The sequence below is a fragment of the Geotrypetes seraphini genome, chromosome 8, assembly GCF_902459505.1.
Source record: "Geotrypetes seraphini chromosome 8, aGeoSer1.1, whole genome shotgun sequence".
NCBI lineage: Eukaryota > Metazoa > Chordata > Amphibia > Gymnophiona > Dermophiidae > Geotrypetes > Geotrypetes seraphini.
Window position 1 is genome coordinate 126,355,943 of NC_047091.1, and position 19,597 is coordinate 126,375,539.

Sequence of the window (19,597 nt, forward strand, 5' to 3'; positions counted from 1 at the left end):
GTGGTCCCCGTGGATAACACCCCTAAAAGTACAATACAACCAAAGAAAATCCCTTTAAGATCAGACTTTGAAAACCCCCCCCCCAAAATCAGCTAAACCTCCAAAAATGCCCAACTGACTTAAAACACCCAGAAGATACTTTCCTGAGCCTACCAGACTAGCTCAGATTACAAAGGCTGCACGCTCACACACTGAGAAATATGTATTAGATGGGAATTGCACAAGGTTATTACACAATTCTCAAAAGTCAGGTAGTCTCAGTCTCCCTCTGCAAAATGCAAGCATCTTGAATATGGAGGGCTTGCCCAGTAACTGTTTTCAAGCTCTTCCTAAACTCCAGTGTTAGTAATTAGCTGTAAAAAAAACCAAACACACCCCCCCAACGATGGAGCATTCCATAAGACTGGACATACAGAGAAAACCAATTCATGTGTCTCAAAAATTGTGCATACGTCTAATTTGGCAAATGTAATGGAATTTTTGGGTCCCATGTTTTGTCCTTTTCCCAATAATGTATAAGAAAATTAAAGTATCTATGGTACAATTGGGGGGTAGAAATTTAGTAGTGATCCCTCAAAGGATGAATAATTTGGGGGCAAGTTATTTTAATATACTCAATTTCTTCACTAGCAAAACCGACTCCAAATATCCAAGGGATACCTTCTGATGCTGGGATCCCTAGAATTTCCAGGCACAGTTGCTCATACTCCTCTGCTGCAACCACGTTTTCGCATGTGTGTAGAATCTGGTCAAGTTTGGCCAGTACAATCTGACGCAGATTAAAGATACCTGGACAATGAATGGAAAGAGAAAAAGGAGAGAGAGCTTAGATTAAGCAAGGCTTGTGCATACATGTAAAATTTTAAATTGTTGCCAATGAGCGCCAATAATCAATTGTTAGCACCCAGTTATTGCCAAATTTTCAAGTAAGCAGTGTGCACAATTCAAGTTTCAAGTTTCAAGTTTATTATGGGACTTGATAAATCGCTTAATCAAATGTTCTAAGCGATGTACATTTAAAATTTACAATATAAATGTAAAATACAGTAAAAATACATTACATTACAATGCATACAATATATTTAAGTAATAACTAAAAAACAATAAATTTAAGCATAGATAAACAAAGGGAAAGAAGGGAAGAAATACAATTTTAAATAAAGATAAGACAAAGAAGGAAAAATGATGTAATTAGAACAGAATTGATCAAATAATCATCATTCTTAAAATGTAAAAAAAAATTATGTGAGGAAGGCGTCATAAAACGGTAAAATTTTAACACAGATTTAAATTTATCCAATGAATTAACCAATAAACAGAATTTATAAAATAAATAAATTATGTAGAAAAAGCGTCTTTAAAAAGGAAAGTTTTTAACGCAGTTTTAAATTTACCCAAGTCTTTCTCATCCCGCAACATAATAGGAAGGGCATTCCAAGTTTGCGGTGCCATACAGGAAAAAATAAATTGTCTCCTAGTATTAATAATTTTTAATGATGGAATTGTTAGCAGGAATAAGCCCGATGCGTACCACACAATTTTGGGCACCAAAAGAACTGCCATCTCTAGATCAGACCTTAGGTCCATCAAGTTCGGCGATCCGCTCACGCAGAGGCCCAGCCAGGTGTAACCTGGCGAAAACTTAGTCACCCATATCTTTCTATGCATCTTTTGAGGAGATGTGTACTTAGGGGTGGAACGATACCACTCTTTCTGAATGCTTCCCCTGCATTTGCCAGTGTCCTATGTATTTTACACAAACTTTTGTAAAAATATCAGGGGGAATTGATGACATTCAAAGTTTTCTCTCAATGAGCTATGCGAAAGAGACTTCATTTTTAATGATAAAGCTCCTGTACACCCATTTCAGAACACACAAGGTCAGTGTTATGAAAACTGTCAGTTCCTTTTAGATGTGGAAATGAAAGCTCGTGCAGCAAAGGAGAGTTCCCCAAGCATCCAATTTAATGAAAACACACGCACCACACAGGTTTTGCTCTAACTACAATGGAAAACCAGACTATGAAGAGATCTACCCGATGACAAAAAGCAGAATATTAAGAGGCTGTACACTAACCATACTCTCTCACACTCATGTTAAAAATCTATGTTATCACTCTACGGATCAAGTCAGGGACAGGGATAGCACCTTTATTTGCCAGCCTGGAACTAATGAGTTTGTCCAACAGTTCCTCAGGCAAGGGGCTGCTGGTTCTATAATGCCCGGACATGCGCTGAAGTGGTTCTTTCTCCCAAACCCAGTTCTGCAGCATCTGGGATGGAGCTTCAACAAAATCCTTTTCCACATGTGTTCCACTGAACAATGCAAACTCTGCCTATGAGACAAACATAGACAATAAAAGCAAATAATGGAATGAATCCCGAGAGAGAGAAATGGTCTATACACAGATTAAATAAACTGCCTTCCTGTAACACAGCAAAGCATAGCACACACACAATTAAAAATAAATGAAGAGAAAGTTAAACTGCATAAATAAATTCCATATTTGCCCCAGCTCAGCAAGTAACATAACAAAAAAGTTTATATAACCACCCCACACACATCCCAAAATCCACAAAGTCTTGTGTTCTGAACATGAGGAGCCAGGCATGCAAAGGTCTAACAATGAGTAAAAGGGAATGAACACAAAGAACAGCCCTGCTTTCCTAATGCAGACACCAGAGTTTACCTGAGAGCACAGTTGATGCATTACATGCCCAAATTCATGGAAGTAGGTTTCCACTTCATCATGCTGCAACAGGGATGGGGCATCAGAAGTCTTTTTGGTGAAATTTGCTACCATTGCAGAAATTGCTATCTGCCTGGAACCATCTGGCAGCAAACAGCCAGGCTGGAGCCCAAAGCAAGCAGCATGCCCATATTTTCCCTCCCTGAATGAGGAAGGAGAAAGAAAGGATTAGGCTGCAGTAATTTAACTCCTCATTTTGTTCATCTGCTGAAGAGGAGCCAGGGTCCTATTAGACCAAGTCAGAAAGAATATTTAACATATCCTGTGCTTCCCATGGAGAAGTGCAAGGATTTGGGGGAAACCATGCTCACTCATTCTTTTGTACTCTTCTACATACATAGGACTTACCGTGGATATAAATCCAGATAAAACTTCCCAATTAGTTCACCTGAAGCAGCATCCATCACAGAATACAACATTACATCTTCATGCCACACGGAAGGATCTTTTTCTGGATGAAAAGTCAGGCCCAGCAACTCTTGGTAAATGTCTAAAAGACCAGAGGTCACCACCTCCATAGGGAAATATTCCTTCAATATGTTGTGATTCACACTGTACATGGTTTCTTCCACCTGATTCATATAATAACGCATATCATACATATGGATTTGCTCAGTAAACTCAAGTCCAAGTTCCTCACATTCTTTCCTCTTTAGATCCAACATAACTTCCCTCTCTTTCTTCCCAAGTGGCTCCAGTTTCTGAGACAACTCATCTAAAAAGGCAAAATAAAACCATTCATATGTGTATTAATACAGTACAATTTGAATGTAGATTTTGCTGGTTTGCAAAAGCTGCATAAGAATCCCTTTGGGAGATGGTATGCTTTGCTATTTTACGCACAGACTAGAGTATTCCTCCCTAATGTCTAGCATAGCTGTATTCTCACTACACACTTCCAACTGCACTCAAATCTTCTTTCTAGTAGAAAAGTATACAAGTCTTTGACTGGGGGTTGTGCTCTCCTACTTGCAAGTTTGTGTAGATGGCATCTACATTTTTCAGCTCCTCAGTTTGTACCAAAGCAGTTGAAAGAAAGAGAGAGGAGGAGTTTGGGAACACCTTACCCAGCCCAAGTCCGCTCTGACTGAAAAGAAAATCAGTTAGAAACATTACAAAACCATACCATAGCACAACAGGCACCAACACTGAAGTAACAACCATACACCCATGGAAAATGGTAATGGAATTCAAAAAAGCATGGGATAAACAGAGTATCTATAATTAGAAAACAAATGGTATAAATTTAAAAAGGCCGGTATTGGACAGACCTGTTTGCGTCCCATATATGGTGATTCAGGACTGGGGAGGGCATCAATAGAACTCCACTAATTTGGAACATAAGGATGTTACTGGCTAGACTTTACAATAGATAATCTGCAAACAATGGGATGGTTGGATAAGCTAGAGTGAGCTTAGATGACAACTTAAAATAAATAAACTTCAGCAGTTGGAATCTAGGACAATACCAAGAGGACTTTAGTCTATGGCCCAGAAATATCAAAGAAGAGACAAGTTAATCTAATCAATTATTTGAAATGAGAATAACTAATGGACAGACTGGATGGACTGTTCAAGTCTCTATCTTCTGTCATTTACTATGTTACTATGTCAGGCAAATATGAACTTATTTCATTTTTATTATTTATTGTCAAATATATTTTATTGAGCACAACAAACAGCCAGAACCAGAAGTACAAAGTGCAACAAGATCAGGTCAAGAATTCACCCTTGATCAACCCCCTCCCCCCAAGTCCCCCACCCCTGATCCCCTCACACTGATACAGCAGGAAGTACTCAATACTAAGGAAACAGGACAGTCCTAGACAAAAGGAACACTAAACAAAGCTTGTAACATTTGAACATCTCAATCATGTCACCCCTCTCTCTGCGTTCCTCGAGTATAACTGTAACTTACTTAGACATTCCTCATAAGGGAGATCCTTGAGTCCCGAGACCATCCTGGTGGCCATTCGCTGAATCGACTCACCTCTCAGCACATCCTTTTGATAATGTGGCCTCCAGAATTGTACACAATATTCCAGATGAGGTCTCACCATGGACCTGTACAACGGCATTACAACTTCGGGCTTCCGGCCGACGAAACTTCTTCGGATACAACCCAACATTTGTCTAGCCTTGGATGAAGCTTTCTCCACTAGATTGGCAGTCTTCATATCTTCACTAATGATCACTCCTGAGTCCCGTTCTGCTGCAGTTCTTGCTAAGGTCTCATCATTTAGAGTGTAAGTTCTACATGGATTTCTGCTGCCAAGGTGCATGACCTTACACTTTTTGGCATTAAAACTTAGTTGCCAAGTTGTGGACCAATGTTCCAGTAAGAGTAGGTCCTGCGCCATACTGTCAGGCACTCTGCTTTTGCCCACTATGTTGCACAGTTTAGCGTCATCGGCAAATAATGTAATTTTACCTCGAAGCCCCACAAGCAATCGTCAAGAAACGAAGATTTAACAACTCCAATCTTCCCTTATGCCAAAGGGAGGCTGCCCTCCGATAAGTAATACGAGCATGTCTTCCCATCCAAAGAAACCACTGAACCATATGCTCAAGCCGTTTCTCATCATAGGGAGACAGATAGAGGAAGAACCTGAAAGACGTACAACCACTGCGGAACAATAAGCATATTATAAAGATTCACCCGGCCCAACAATGAAAGCGGAAGACCCCTCCATAACTGCAGCCGGGTCTCAAATGTAGAAAATAAGGGTTCCACATTCAGAGAGTATAGATGGGAAAGATCAAGAGGATACGGACCCCTAAGTATTTTAACTCGGACTCTGCCCACCACAGAGGAAAAGGGCCCCTCCAAGCAGTACGGACTGCCAAACAGGAGGGCAAAGCCATTGACTTGTCGAGATTCAAGGAGAGGCTGGAATGAAAGCCAAATTCAGAAATGAGATCCAACGCAAGTGGCAAGGAAACCTCAGGATCTGTCAGGATCAAAAACATATTGTCTGCAAAAGCCAATGTTTTCAAAGATTCTCCCGCAACTCGGAGGCCGTGCACCTCAAAGAGACGTAAAGTACAGAATAACGGTTCCAAAAAGAGTAAAAAGAGCAGCGAAAAAAGGGGACATCCCTGGCGAGTACCCCAAAAAATGGGAAAAGAATCCATACGGATGCCATTTACTAGCAAGGACGCCCTTAGGTTAGAATATAAAGAACGCACCACCCGAAGATAAAGCCCTCCCAGCCCCACATACTCAAGCGTACGAAACAAAAAGGACCAATTAACACTATCAAAAGCTTTAGAGACATCCAGACTAACAAACAGCGAAGCAATTCCAAAATCCTGACAATGTGCCAACGCAAGGACCTTACGCACATTTCGGACCGATTGGTGACCCCATACAAAGCCCACTTGGTCCTCATGAATAACGGATGGGAGATGTGGAGCAAGACGATTAGCCAACATATGTGAAAACAATTTTAAATCAACATTGAGTAAAGAAATCGGGCGATAAGACCCTGGTTCAGCAGCCACTTTGCCCGGTTTTAACAACAAGGTGACGAGGGCCTCGTTAGCATAACAAGGAAAGGAGCCCCTAACTAAAGCCATATTATAATATTCAAGCAAGGGACCGCAGATATGGGGGGAAAGAATATGGTAAAACTCACCCGAAAAGCCATCAGGGCAAGGGGCCTTACCCGTGCGGAGACTTAATGGCCGTCTGCAATTCCAGTGCCTGAAAGGGATTAAGATGAGTCACCACTTCCTCAGCTAGATGCGGCATCCCAGATGATTGCAGATAATCCAAAATAAGTTCCTCCGGAATCTCATCAGGTGCAGCATAGAGTTGAGAAAAGAAATCAGAAAGAGTCGCTGCCACCTGCGCCGTTTTAGTCACCCGACCCCCCCCTGGCATCCGAAGCATCAGTATCGGTTTACGGCCCATCTTAGCATCCACAAATGTGCCAGTAATCGCCCAGGTCTGTTTCCAAACCTATGAAACCGATGTTTATGATAAGCTGCCCACTTCTGAGAACAAGGGTGAAGCAACGAATTAAGCGCAGCCTGAGTGGACAGATAGTGCTCCCGAGTTGCAGGAGAGGGGGCGGAATGAAAGGCGAGTTTAGCAACACCAAGGGCGCGCTCCAAAATAATGATACGACGATTAAAACGTTTGTCTGGCACAAAAAAAAGAATTAATATGACCTCGGAGCATGGACTTGACAGCTTCCCAAAACAAGATGGGATCCTCCTGATGCTGCTCATTATGTTGTAAATAATCTTCCCATTGGGTTCCCAAAAATGTTTGAAACTCTACATCTTGCGCCAAGTAAAAAGGAAAACGCCAGGAAGAAGAACACATATAAGCCGGATCTAAGTGTATATCGATCCATATTGGAGTATGATCAGAGATACTCAGAGGGCCAATCTCTGCTAATGACAAGGAAGGAAACAGGTCCGAAGACACAAAAATATAATCGATTCGAAACCAAGTATTATGCGCACGAGAGAGATGAGTATAGTCCCAAACCTCAGGATGTAAAAGGTGCCAAGGGTCAACCATGGAAAGAGTGTCACAAAGATCAGTAAGAAGATGACCCCGAGCCCCTAACGAAGAAGACAAAGTACCCGATTTATCAGAGTCGGGATCACTGACTAAATTAAAATCACCCACCAGGAGCAAAGGATCACCAGAATACCGGGCGTGGAGAGAACATAAGAACACAAGCAATGCCTCCGCTGGGTCAGACCTGAGGTCCATCGTGCCCAGCAGTCTGCTCATGCGGCGGCCCAACAGGTCCAGGACCTGTGCAGTAATCCTCTATCTATAACCCCTCTATCCCCTTTTCCAGCAGGAAATTGTCCAATCCTTTCTTAAACCCCAGTACCGTACCCTGCCCTATTACGTCCTCTGGAAGCGCATTCCAGGTGTCCACCACACGTTCTACTCTCTATGCCCTTCAGACGAATTAGGCCCGTAAAACCACCAGCAACAGATAACTCATGTCCCCCAGCAAGATACGCAAAAGTAAATGACGACCATCCGGGGATTTATCAAGAACCTGAACTCCCAGGGGCGAAGATCTCCGTATTAACACCGCTACACCACCATGACGCCTAGGGGAGGAAGCAAAATAAACCTCCCCAACCCACGAGCGACATAACTTAAGATGTTCTTCATCCGTTAGATGAGTTTCTTGTAAACAAGCAACATCAGTGTTGACGCTGAAGAGCTGCCAAGATTTTAGACCGCTTAATCGGTGACGTGATGCCCCCAACATTCCATGAGGTTAGCCTAAATGGTAAACTTACATCTGCCAGAGAAAAAGAAAAATGTAGCCCAGAAGCAAACACCACCACAAAATCAAGACCCCAGCCTCCCCCAGGGCCATCCATCCCAATATGTACCAGAACACTAAATAAGAAAGGGGGGGAGGGCCAAGAGGCCGTCGCCCCAAAAATGTTGTATGAGTATCCCACAGAAATAGAGAGCACAAAAGGAGTCCCGGACTCTCCATAGGAAGTAAGCAGAACAACAAATACCTGGAACCCCAGAAACTAAACCAAGTAATCAGTGAAAGTAAGACCCCCCCACCCCCCCAAAACCCAACCCTTCCCTTCCCAAGCCTCCCCCCCAAAGTCATATCCCCCATACTCCCAACACAAGCTCACAATCCGTCCCACAGAAGCGGGACCGAGAGAGGAAGTCACGATCAGATGTGGGCAGGGCCCCAGACACCCCACCCCACCCCACCCAGTAGTCCCCAACCAGGCTCAAAATAGAAAATCCCACACACACACAAAGCCAAACCAATAACTACCTCCCAGCCCTCCCAATCAGTCACCCCCCCCAAGGCCAAACCACATACATACAAGCCCTTACCTTTATCCTAAAACACCCTCTACCATTCAAACCGAAGTCTGAAGTACCGCTGAAGAGGTACCCATGCTCAACCATCCACAGCCAGGCATTCAATTCCCAAACACTCCAAACCCCACTATCACACTAATTGAAGAACAAACAAGACAGGGATCGAAGCCCCCATGAAATAGGCTACGGTCACACTTCAGGCAAACAACCAACAGGCCCCAAATAGTCACCACAGGGGTCAAAGTTCCCTCAGTTAACAGTCAGGGTGTCGAAGAAGGACCCAGTTCAGCAGGCATCATCCACAGTAGTATAACTCTTCCACCTGGCACTCGTCCAGATCCGCAGATGTGCCAGGTATTGCAACATAAAGCGCTGCTTTCGGTCAAATAGTGCGGAGCACACCCTGGAGAAACGCCACCGTTGTTCTTGCAGAGCCAGCGAGTAATCTTGAAAAATCTGGAGCGGCATTCTCTCATAGGTGAGGGTGTTGCGCTTCTGTTTGTATGAGCACATCAGCTCAGCCTTGTGCGCTGAATTATGCACTTTTAAGATTGTAACTCGGGCGCGGGTGTGGTCCTCTGAGTGTCTGCCCAAGTGGTGTGCCCGATCTAAACGCAAGGGCCCCATTCCAGGCGGCAAGGGAAGTTCAGTAGTGAGCCAGGATTCAATAGTAGGCAAAAGGCGGGAATCGGGCACCGTCTCGGGCAAACCGATCAGCCGAAGGTTATCTCATCGCGATCGGTTCTCCAGATCCTCGATTTTCTCCGCCTGGCACTGTAATTGGTCTTTGAGGGAGAGGAGATCTGCTGCCGATGTCATGTGTGCTTCCTCCACTAGCACCACTCGCGTCTCGAGCTCTCCTGTGCGCCGAGTGGTCTCAGTAAGTAAGGCTTCTAATGAAGTGAGTTGCCGACAGGTTCTCAAAGTGCGAGTCCAGCATGCGAACCACAGATGCCAATAGGGCCTCAATGTGTGCTTCTGAAAGGGGCAGCGGGGATACCGACTCCGCCGCCACCATCTTAGAGTCAGATTTGGAAGGCCGCGGTTCTTTATCTTTGTCCTTTCTAGTGGTCCTCCCACTCATCGCCGGGCTAACGTGCTGGACAAACCTGTCCATACACTAATCCAAGCCCCAGAACTCCTGTGCAGACACTAAGTGATGTTAGGCTAGGTGGGGAGGATTGTAGAACCCCAGAGCTCCAGCAAGATATGTCCTGCTCTGCTCAACACATCACATGACCGTTTTTATTATTTATATACCACTTATATCCTAAGTTGTTTATATTCAGGTACTTTATCATATTTCCCTATCTGTCCCAGTGGGCTCAAACTATCTAGTGTACTTGGGACAATGAGGGGATTAAGTGACTTGCCCAGGGTCACAAGGAACGGCGAGGGATTTGAACCCACAACCTCAAGGTGCTGAGGCTGTAGTTCTAACCCCTGGCTGAAATGAGAATAACTAATGGACAGACTGGATGGACTGTTCAAGTCTCTATCTGCTGTCATTTACTATGTTACTATGTCAGGCAAATATGAATTTAATTCATATACTTTTTCTCCTATGAAAACAGGAAGAATTTTACCTGTGTGGCATGAGCCATCACCCCTCCCCCATCCATTTAGAGGTGTCCATCTAAAAATTTCTGAGCTGTCCAGGATTCAACACTTTGTAGGCCCAGAGCAGTAGCATATCAAGTGTAGGCCCAGTACAGCTATGTCTCAGACAGTATGCCTGTGACATGAAAATGCGACAGGAAGCTCAAGACTCGTATGCCTTTCCAATAGAAAGATTAGAGATACCTACCTAATCTTCCCTTCTAGTGCAAAAGGGAAACAAATCTTGACCAGTGGGATGTACCAAAGCAGTCCCTCAAGTTTTGGGTGGGATAAAAGGAGCCTGTGGACAACACAAAAGAATCAAAAGAGCTGTCCACATGAGCTACCACATCCACCCTATAAGATTTAGTAAAAGTATGGAGAGTGAACTATGTGGCCGCCCTACAAAATTTTGTTAAGGCATCACCACCCCAGACTCTGCCCACAAAGAAGCCACTCTTCTAAGAGTGTGTTCAAAGAAAACAGAAGCTACTTACCGCACCAGACGTACACCAGGAAATATCCACAAATCCACCTTGCAACAGAAGCCGTAGAGACCAACTTTCTTAAGACTACGATTAGTCAACAAGAGATGATCTGAAAGATGAAAGGGATTCATCACTTCCAGGTACCAGATGAGAACTCTTGTGGACATTCAGCAAGGTCACATTTTATCTCTTTTCTTTGAGCTTGCTGAATGAAAAGCGGTTAGCCAAAACCTCCCAATTCATATGGAAAGCAGAAACAACCTTTGGAAAGAAAGAAGACACCATTTGCAGTGAAATACTAGCCTCAGTGAAGAAAGGGTTCCCTGTATAACAGGGCCCAAATCTCCAACACTCTTGCTGAGAAAATAGCCACCAGAAATGTATTCGACGGCAATATCTACGAGCATGCTTCCTCTAAAGGATAAGGCGCCTTGCACAGGGAATGCAGGAGAAGGTTAAGATTCCACATCAAAAGGGCTGCAGAACTGGCAGCTTTAGCCTTGTAGTTCTTTCAAAAATGTTACATTTTTGAAAGGAACTACAAGAGAAAGCCAGAGAAACATACTCCAGATGACTTCTGAAATATGATAGACCTGTCACTTGAACTTTAAGAGAACTACCACTAGTCCTTTTTCTAGCCCATCCTGAAGGGCTAGAATAGTGCGTAAAAAGAGGCACCTGAGATAGCTCAACTGCCTCCCCAGTGCACCAGCTCTGGAAAGACTTCCAAATCCTGCCACATGCCACCACTGTCACAGAGTAGCAATGACCACTTCCACATACTTCTTGCATGCTAAGACCATGCACTCAAGAGCCACGCCATAAGACCAAAGCATTCTGAATTCCCTAGGGCTACTGAACCCCGAGAAGACCCAAATGCAGCGGAAGCTTGAATCGCTAAGCCATCTGAAGCCTGCCTAGATCTGCATAGCAAGGACAATGCAGCCAATCCGGGCCAACCAGAAATCACCAACCTCAGATGGTCCTGCTGATCACTGAGCAAAGAGAAAAGACATAACAGCCCCATCCAAGACCAGGGCTGCACCAGAATGTCCATGCTTTCACTTTCTGGTTTAAGTTTCCAAGTTTATTAAAATTTTGTTATCCCGCCTTATCAGATAAAGGCGGCTGAAGCAAGGAGCTTTCTTGTTGACTGCCAACACCATCAGATCGGATGTCAGAACCCTGCAACATTGTACAATCATAGAGAACGACTTCTGGGACAAAAACCATTCTGTCACCTGCACTGCTGATAGTGCTAGCAGATGGGCTTCCTCCCAACAGAACAGCCTGGCCTATATTTGGGGAAGATCAGTCTCCCTCTTGTCATCATTGGGACTTCTTGGGGCCACTGCTAGATGCAAAGCAAATCCTGGATAGCATCAGTTACCCCTGAAATGTTGCTAGGAATATGGAAACATGTGGAAGAGATTGTTGCACTCTGGCAGAGATATCAAGATCCGCAGGGCTTGGTGCTTGGACCAGTGCTCTTTAACATCTTTATAAATGATCTGAACATAGGTACGACGAGCGAGGTGATTAAATTTGCGGATGATACGAAGTTATTCAGAGTAGTAAAGACGCAGGGGGATTGTGAAGATCTGCACCGTGACATAATCAAGCTCGAGGAATGGCATCGACATAGCAGATAAGGTTCAACGTGGATAAGTGTAAAGTGATGCATGTCGGTAACAAAAATCTCATGCACAAATACAGGATGTCCGGGGCAGTACTTGGAGAGACCTCCCAGGAAAGGGACTTGGAAGTTCTGATCGACAAGTCGATGAAGCCGTTCACACAATGTGCGGCGGCAGCAAAAAGGGCAAACAGAATGCTAGGAACGATAAAGGGGATCACGAACAGATCAGAGAAGGTTATCATGCCGCTGTACCGGGCCATGGTACATCCTCACCTGGAGTACTGCATCCAGCACTGGTCTTCGTACATGAAGAAGGACACGGTACTACTCGAAAGGGTCCAGAGAAGAGCGACTAAGATGGTTAAGATTAGAGAAACTGGGCCTCTTCTCCCTCGAACAGAGGAGATTGAGAGGGAACATGATCAAAACATTCAAGGTACTGAAGGGGATAGACTTAGTAGATAAGGACAGGTTGCTCACCCTTTCCAAGGTAGGGAGAACAAGAGGGCACTCTCTAAAGTTGAAAGGGGATAGATTCCGTACAAACGTAAGGAAGTTCTTCTTCACCCAGAGAGTGGTAGAAAGCTGGAACGCTCTTCCAGAGGCTGTTATAGGGGAAAACACCCTCCAAGGATTCAAGACAAAATTAGACAAGTTTCTGCTGAACAGGAACATGCGCTGGTGGGGCTAGTCTCAGTTAGGGTGCTGGTCTTGGACCAGAGGGCCCCGCATGAGCGGACTGTTGGGCATGATGGACCACTGGTCTGACTCAGCAGTGGCAATTCTTATGTTCTTAAAAGGAGCCCCGCCAGGAACCAGCGGTCTACTGTGGGGGAGGGAACTAGGCAGATGCTCCACCACGCAGGCCATGTGATCCTGCAACATCTGATCCTTAAAGGGTAGCAAACTCAGGGGGCTTTAGAGGCAGAGTCCCCAGCCCACTGCTGAATCCAGAGCATTTTAGGAGCCTAGAGAGAAGGCCGAGCCCTTATTCATAACCCAGAACATGTCAGAGCGCATCTGTACATAATCCACCCCCAAGATCAGAAACTAGGGTAGGTGTCCTCTTCCATCTGTGGGAGCCTGATGCAGGAGAATATGGCAGGCATGAGCCATGAAGGAAGCTGCCACTGCTGCTTTCAGCCCCAATGCCAGCGCTGCAAACCATCTTTTGAGTGCAAAATCCACTCTTTGGTCCTGCACATTTTGAGAACCATCCTGCCATCACTGCATAGGGAAGTGCAGCGGATGACTTCTGCTACCAAGGAATTCACAATAGGCAAGACAAAAATTACCTGAACTTCCTGAACCAGTGGGTACAACAGTCATGGTCTATGCCACCTACAGGGGACCCTCCAGGACATTCCACTGTTCTATCAGCATCATGGTGATGTCTGGATGAGAAGGGAACAGGTAGACTGTGGCTTAGTGCTGATCATAACTGTTCTTTGAACAGCAACAGTCTAAGGAGAATTCAAGTGCAGAATCCGCAAGGCTGTGGTTTGAAAAGATGGCACACAGTTAGGTCCTCTCCCTTGTCCAGGAACATCAGAGACTCTCAATCTGGCGATACCCACTGGGTTCTGGCATTTTCCAAGAGCAAGGAATCCTCATGGGGCATAAGGGCATCTAATTTGACCTCCAGTCATCCTTGTCTCCTTCTGGCTGGACCTCAGGGTCAAAAGACTATGCAGCCCTGGGAAGATTTAACATCTTAAGAGGGAAACTAAACTCCTTGAGCTACAGAAGTGGAGCCATAAAAACATAATAGCTTTACTGGTCAGACCAATTGTCCATTGAGCCCAGTAGCACGTTCTCACGGTTGCCAATCCAGGTCACCAGTACCTGACAAAACTCCAAGGAGTAGAAATATTCCATGCTACCAATCCAGGGCAAGCAGTGGCTTTCCCCATGTCTTTCTCAATAACAGACTATGGACTTTTCCTCTAGAAAATTGTCCAAACCTCTCTCAAAACCAGCTACACTATTCACTTTTACCACAACCTCTGGCAATGTGTTCCAGAGCTTAACTATTCTGAGTGAAAAAATTTTCCTCCTCTTGGTTTGAAAGTATTTCCCTGTAACTTCATCAAGTATCCTTAGTCTTTGTAATTTTTGATGGAATGAAAAATAGATCCACTTTCACCCGTTCTACTCCACTCAGGATTTTGTAAACTTCAATCATATCTCCTCTCAGCTGTCTCTTTTCCAAGCTGAGGAGCCCTAACCTTTTTAGTTCCATCCCCTTTATCTTGGCCATTCTTCTTTGAATCTTTTCTAGTGCCACTATATCTTTCTTGAGATAAGGAGACCAGAATTTAACGCAATACTCCAGATGAGGTTGCACCATGGAGCAATACAGGAGCATTATAACATCACAACATCTGTGGAGATGTGGCGGTATATAAACTTAAGGTTTAGTTTAGTTAAGTTAGTGTTATTAACTATCCCTTTAATAATTCTTAGCACCCTGTTTGCTTTTTTGGCCGCCACACATTGGGCAGAAGATTTCATTGTATTGTCTGCAATGACACACAGATCCTTTTCTTGGGCACCAACCCTCAAAGTGGACCCTAGCATCTGGTAACTGATTTGGGTTATTCTTCCCAATGTGCATCACTTTGCATTTGTCCACATTAAATTTCATCTGCCACTTGGACACCAATTCTTCCAGATGGACCCCGATAGCCCATATAGGCTTCAAACAATAGCTGAACAAAAGCAGAGGTAAAACCTGGCAGGGGTGGACAAGAATTAACCCTGCCCCCTGAGGTTCCTGTGCACAGGCGCTTTACTGAAGGTGAATCATGACCCAGAGGCGGTTAACTGCACGGAACCTGCTGCCCGCCCCCCCAACCCCTTACTGCATGTAGAGTATGGATGCTCCTCAGGCACCCATCTAGCCCAAATCTGGCACATATATCTTGAAGTTTGAGACAAAAAAGAGGCTTTTAAAAATTGGGACAGAAAATCCAAGGTGGCCATATTGGCTGCACGAGGGCGCCAAAAAACAGGACACGGCAGCAAGGAAAAATCAAAATCATGGAGAAGGGGTTTTTAAAAAGGTGGGTAAGTCAAAAGCTTGCCCCAAAACTAGGAATAAGAGTCCCCCCATGTGCCCCATAGACAATAAAGGCTCAGTACTTACAGTGCAGCTGGTGCTATGCCTCCCTCAACCCTCAGGCAAGCTGGAAAATGGTGAAGACTTATTGCCTCAGACAAGCATAAAAATAAATAGACACAAAGAAATGCTTGCATCTTCTGGCTGCTACTCAGACTGGGTTGGAGCCTGCATCCCTTGACCCCACCACCCCTCACTCTTCTTGGGGGTGGGGGAATGCAGCTTGCACCTGATAAAGTCCTAGAGACTGACAGGTGCCAATCAGCCTGTGCTCAGCCCCAAGAACATCTGCAGACCACAAGGGACAAGCAGTGCTACAAAAGGAATGGTCCCTGAGCTATCTCAGTGTTAAATGCAGGCTGGCCAGGTAGATGCCATGAAACAGTATGTGTGTGTGAGGTGGGAGGAGGGTGTAACAGAATATCTGTCTCCACCAAGGCAGAACTACTCCAGGAACCCTGGGCAGCATCTAGGCACCAGAAAGCCTCTAAAAGTGGTACTCCCCTCCTCCGAAAATAAAACCAAAGAACAGAGCAGAGAAAAATGATGAAACCTGCAACTTGTATGTAAAAGATGAACTGAGGAACACAGAGCAGTGTCAGAGGTGAAGGAGCCTAAAAATGTAGATACCTTCTGCACAGAAACTCACAAGTAGGGGAGACTCATGCTTTTTACACTAGAAATCTCATTCTAGAAAACAAGTTAGCTTTAAGTTGTATTTGTTGTTGCTTGCATTAATAAAAATTGTTTGAACTTAAAGTGTTTTTCCAGAAGTCAAAAAAAAGAGTATGTATGTATGTCTGACAACACAATACTTTCACACACTATGTGTGGTAAAGAAAACTGATAAGCACAAAAACAGTGAGAAAAAGCACCACAGTATCTGGATGAATACACTTGAGTTTATTACGAGAAGTTGCTTGTAAGTAAAAAGCATCCAGTGTTGCTAGTGGTCAGTGATGCAAAAGGGATCCAACACAGTCTGTTTTGGTGGTTATTGTTCTCCCTCAGGAGTCCTTAAGAGCAATTTTAAGGAACAATTGGTAGGACAAAGGTGGTACAGAAAAAGTGAATAAATGTGCAGGGATTGTGGATTACATGAAGGTAAAAATACAATAAGGAATATGAGTAAGATAAGGGAATAATTGTGTATGTATTTTTAATTAAACACCTTGGACACCTTTTTATTACATAGGACTATATTTAATGTGGGGATGGGGAGGTAAGTTATGTGATTTAATGAGTTTATTCCTGGTGAATGGGATGGGTGGGGGAGGGGTCTTTTTTATATGCATTTGACAATAATTGTTAGAATGTCAAGTGATTTGTAGGAATTATCTGATTGAATATTGTACACTTGTTGCAAGAGTTAAAACTGAATAAAGAATTTAAAAAAAAAAAAAAAAAGGGAAAACTAAATTTCATAGCTAAGTGCATAAATATGTGAGAAAATAAGTACATTTTGACTGTATGCATCTTTCACAAAGAAACATTTATATTAAATTAAATTACACTTTATATATGCCACAACAAAAGTGCATCATACATGGAGAGGATAACAAGCAGCAAAATTATTGTAGAAAGGGTATAAAGAAAACCATTTACACTATTTCCAAAATTTATAGATCACAATCCCATTGAAAGACTGCCCAATGCAGTATACAAAATAATCTTTCTAGAAATATTCCCGACTCATCCATTTTTTCACACCCATTAGAAGCTTTAAGAGATGCAGGCAGAAAACATTGTACCTAGGAAAGTGATCACACTTTTGCTGGTTTTAGCCATATTCATTTCCACAATAAAGTCAGCATGATTGCTAAATTCTAGCAGTCTGGCTTTCTGAACGCGCAGCTCTAATATCTCCTGAAGGATCTGAGAATTTTCCTGCAACAAGAATGACAGAAGTAGTAAGCAGAGATACTGCCCCAAACTTGCACCAGGTAACAGGGATACTACTATTACCAAAGTTCATATCAGGGAACAGATATGAAGCTTACTCAGAACTAGTATGAAACTATTTACCCTCAATACTGTAGAAATGGCAAGAAATAAAAATTTTATGAAAGAGAGGAGAGAGAAAAGGAAGGCTTTGTTGTTCAAATTCATTAAAAGAAAAGAAATCTGGCAACATGACAAGGTCGAGCACAGCTTACATCTTTACACCGGGAATTAAATGCTCGCTCCATCTCTTTGCGAGTCTCTGGAACAAAACATTTCTTCATAAGAGGAAAAAAGTGTGGATATTTCAGAGTGACCTTCAACTTTCCATCCTCCATTCTTTCCAGGGGGTTTATAAAATCCTCCGGAAGCCCTCCTGAGAAGAAAAAAACAGTCAATAGATGCAAACACCATTTAGAAAACAGGTATTTTGAAAACCATGATCAAATATCCTCCTTCAAAACACAGTCTACATGTGGGGAAGAGGATGGCTGGATCTGAGGGCTATAAGTGGGCATGCAGCATAACTTCTTTTGCTTATCCGAGCCATTTGAACAGAGGACTGAGGAAGGATAGCTACCGTTACAGTGGTGGTTCTCAATGGGCAATAAGTGATGCTATGCCACCCATTCATCCTTCTAACCAGGCGAGAGCTCCATCTGGACAGATCTCACGCTCCTTCTCCCTCCCCCCCCCATTTAGATGCTAAGACAGGACTAAAAGGAGGAACAGAAAACAAAATTAAGTTGTATTTGATTCCATATATCTAACTAATTGATGTATCATGGAAGGATATAGTTTGGTCTGATCATCGTTTATGTAATTTTCAAGTAAAATGGCAGAATAAATTAGGAAAGAGAAAGTTGATATTATGGGAAGAGGTAAGGTGGATCATGTAGAATTTTGGTCACACTATGAATTGAAAGCAAAAGAGGAGCTAGAGGATAATTTTTTATCCAATTGGATGAATTTTAGTATTAAAACTTTAGATAAAATAGCACCACAGAAGAGAATGCGTAAGAGGAAAAGAGCAAGCATTTGGTTTGATGCAGAACTATTAGAAGTAAAAAAGGCACTTAGAAGGGTGAAGAAGTTTTGGATTAAATCAGATAAAATAGAAGACAGAACACAGTGGAGATTGAAACTCAAAGAATATAAAAACTATGATTACAGAGAAACGTAGTACTTATAAGGATAAGATTGGAGATGTAAAGAAAAATTGTAAAGAGCTTTTTAATTTGGTTCATGGGTTGTTTGAAACGATTCAAAAAACGATCTAAAAAGGAAGTTATCCCATCTTCTAATAAGCTGGCGGAATTTTTAAAAAATAAAATCAGTGGGTTACAAACATCTTTTAAGGATCAAACTATAGATGTTGTAGATTCATATATAGATTTTAATGACCAAGTCATTGATGGGTCAGATATTGATTATTTTATGGGACAATTAGATGGTGCTAGGACAGATATGATTTGGGAATATTTTGTTAACCCAGAGTGGGATTTATTCTGTAAATTATATTCAAAATATGCTAAAAGAAAACATTGTCGTTTAGATACCTGTCCAAAAAATGTATTGAGAAATGCACCATTTAATTTTAAAACTACACTTTCCCCTCCCCATTCGCGGTTTCTGCACTCGCGATTTCACATAAGAACATTTGACCACATCACCAACGCCTTCCTAGACTCACACTGGCTTCCAATACAAGCCCACATCCAATTCAAACTATACTGCGTGTTATTCAAAACATTAAACGGAACGGCACCCACCCACCTAAACAACCATCTAAACAGGAACCTCTCAACCAGACAGAAGAGAACCCAATCCCCTTTCTCCTACCCCCCTTTTAAAGGAACTAAACGCAAAAAGATGTACGATCTTCCTACGCTCCTGCCCCGTGCAGATCGCCATGAGGAAATGGCTGTAGGGCGTTCCTGTCGTAGTCTCGAGAGACTACGGGAACTCACAGCAGCCATTTCCTCATGGCGATCTACATGGGCAGGAGCGTAGGAAGATCGCTCCTGCCCCGAAAGCCCTCTAGACCATCAGGTAAGGCCGGGAAGGTGGCAGGGAGGTGGGGGTGGGTCAGAGCCGGATAATCGTGGTTTTTCGCCATTCGCGGTCTGGCTCTGCCTTTATCCCCCGCGAATAACGAGGGAGAAGTGTAATCTTTTTAAATGGATTACTTTACAGTTGCAAAAGGGACAATTTGAG

The 19,597-nt window shown here is 43.4% G+C and overlaps 1 protein-coding gene across 1 annotated transcript in view; it reads right to left on the reverse strand.

Annotated features, from left to right (window-relative positions):
- THOP1 (thimet oligopeptidase 1) overlaps positions 1 to 19,597 on the reverse strand; it is a 67,822-nt gene that overhangs the window by 14,465 nt on the left and 33,760 nt on the right. Inside the window, exons 6-11 of the mRNA XM_033956173.1 lie at positions 17,596 to 17,756; positions 17,191 to 17,326; positions 3,099 to 3,465; positions 2,691 to 2,892; positions 2,150 to 2,336; positions 661 to 789 (exon numbers count right to left, since the gene is read on the reverse strand). Coding sequence (XP_033812064.1) covers positions 661 to 789; positions 2,150 to 2,336; positions 2,691 to 2,892; positions 3,099 to 3,465; positions 17,191 to 17,326; positions 17,596 to 17,756 — 1,182 coding nt within the window. The remainder of the gene's footprint in view (positions 1 to 660; positions 790 to 2,149; positions 2,337 to 2,690; positions 2,893 to 3,098; positions 3,466 to 17,190; positions 17,327 to 17,595; positions 17,757 to 19,597) is intronic.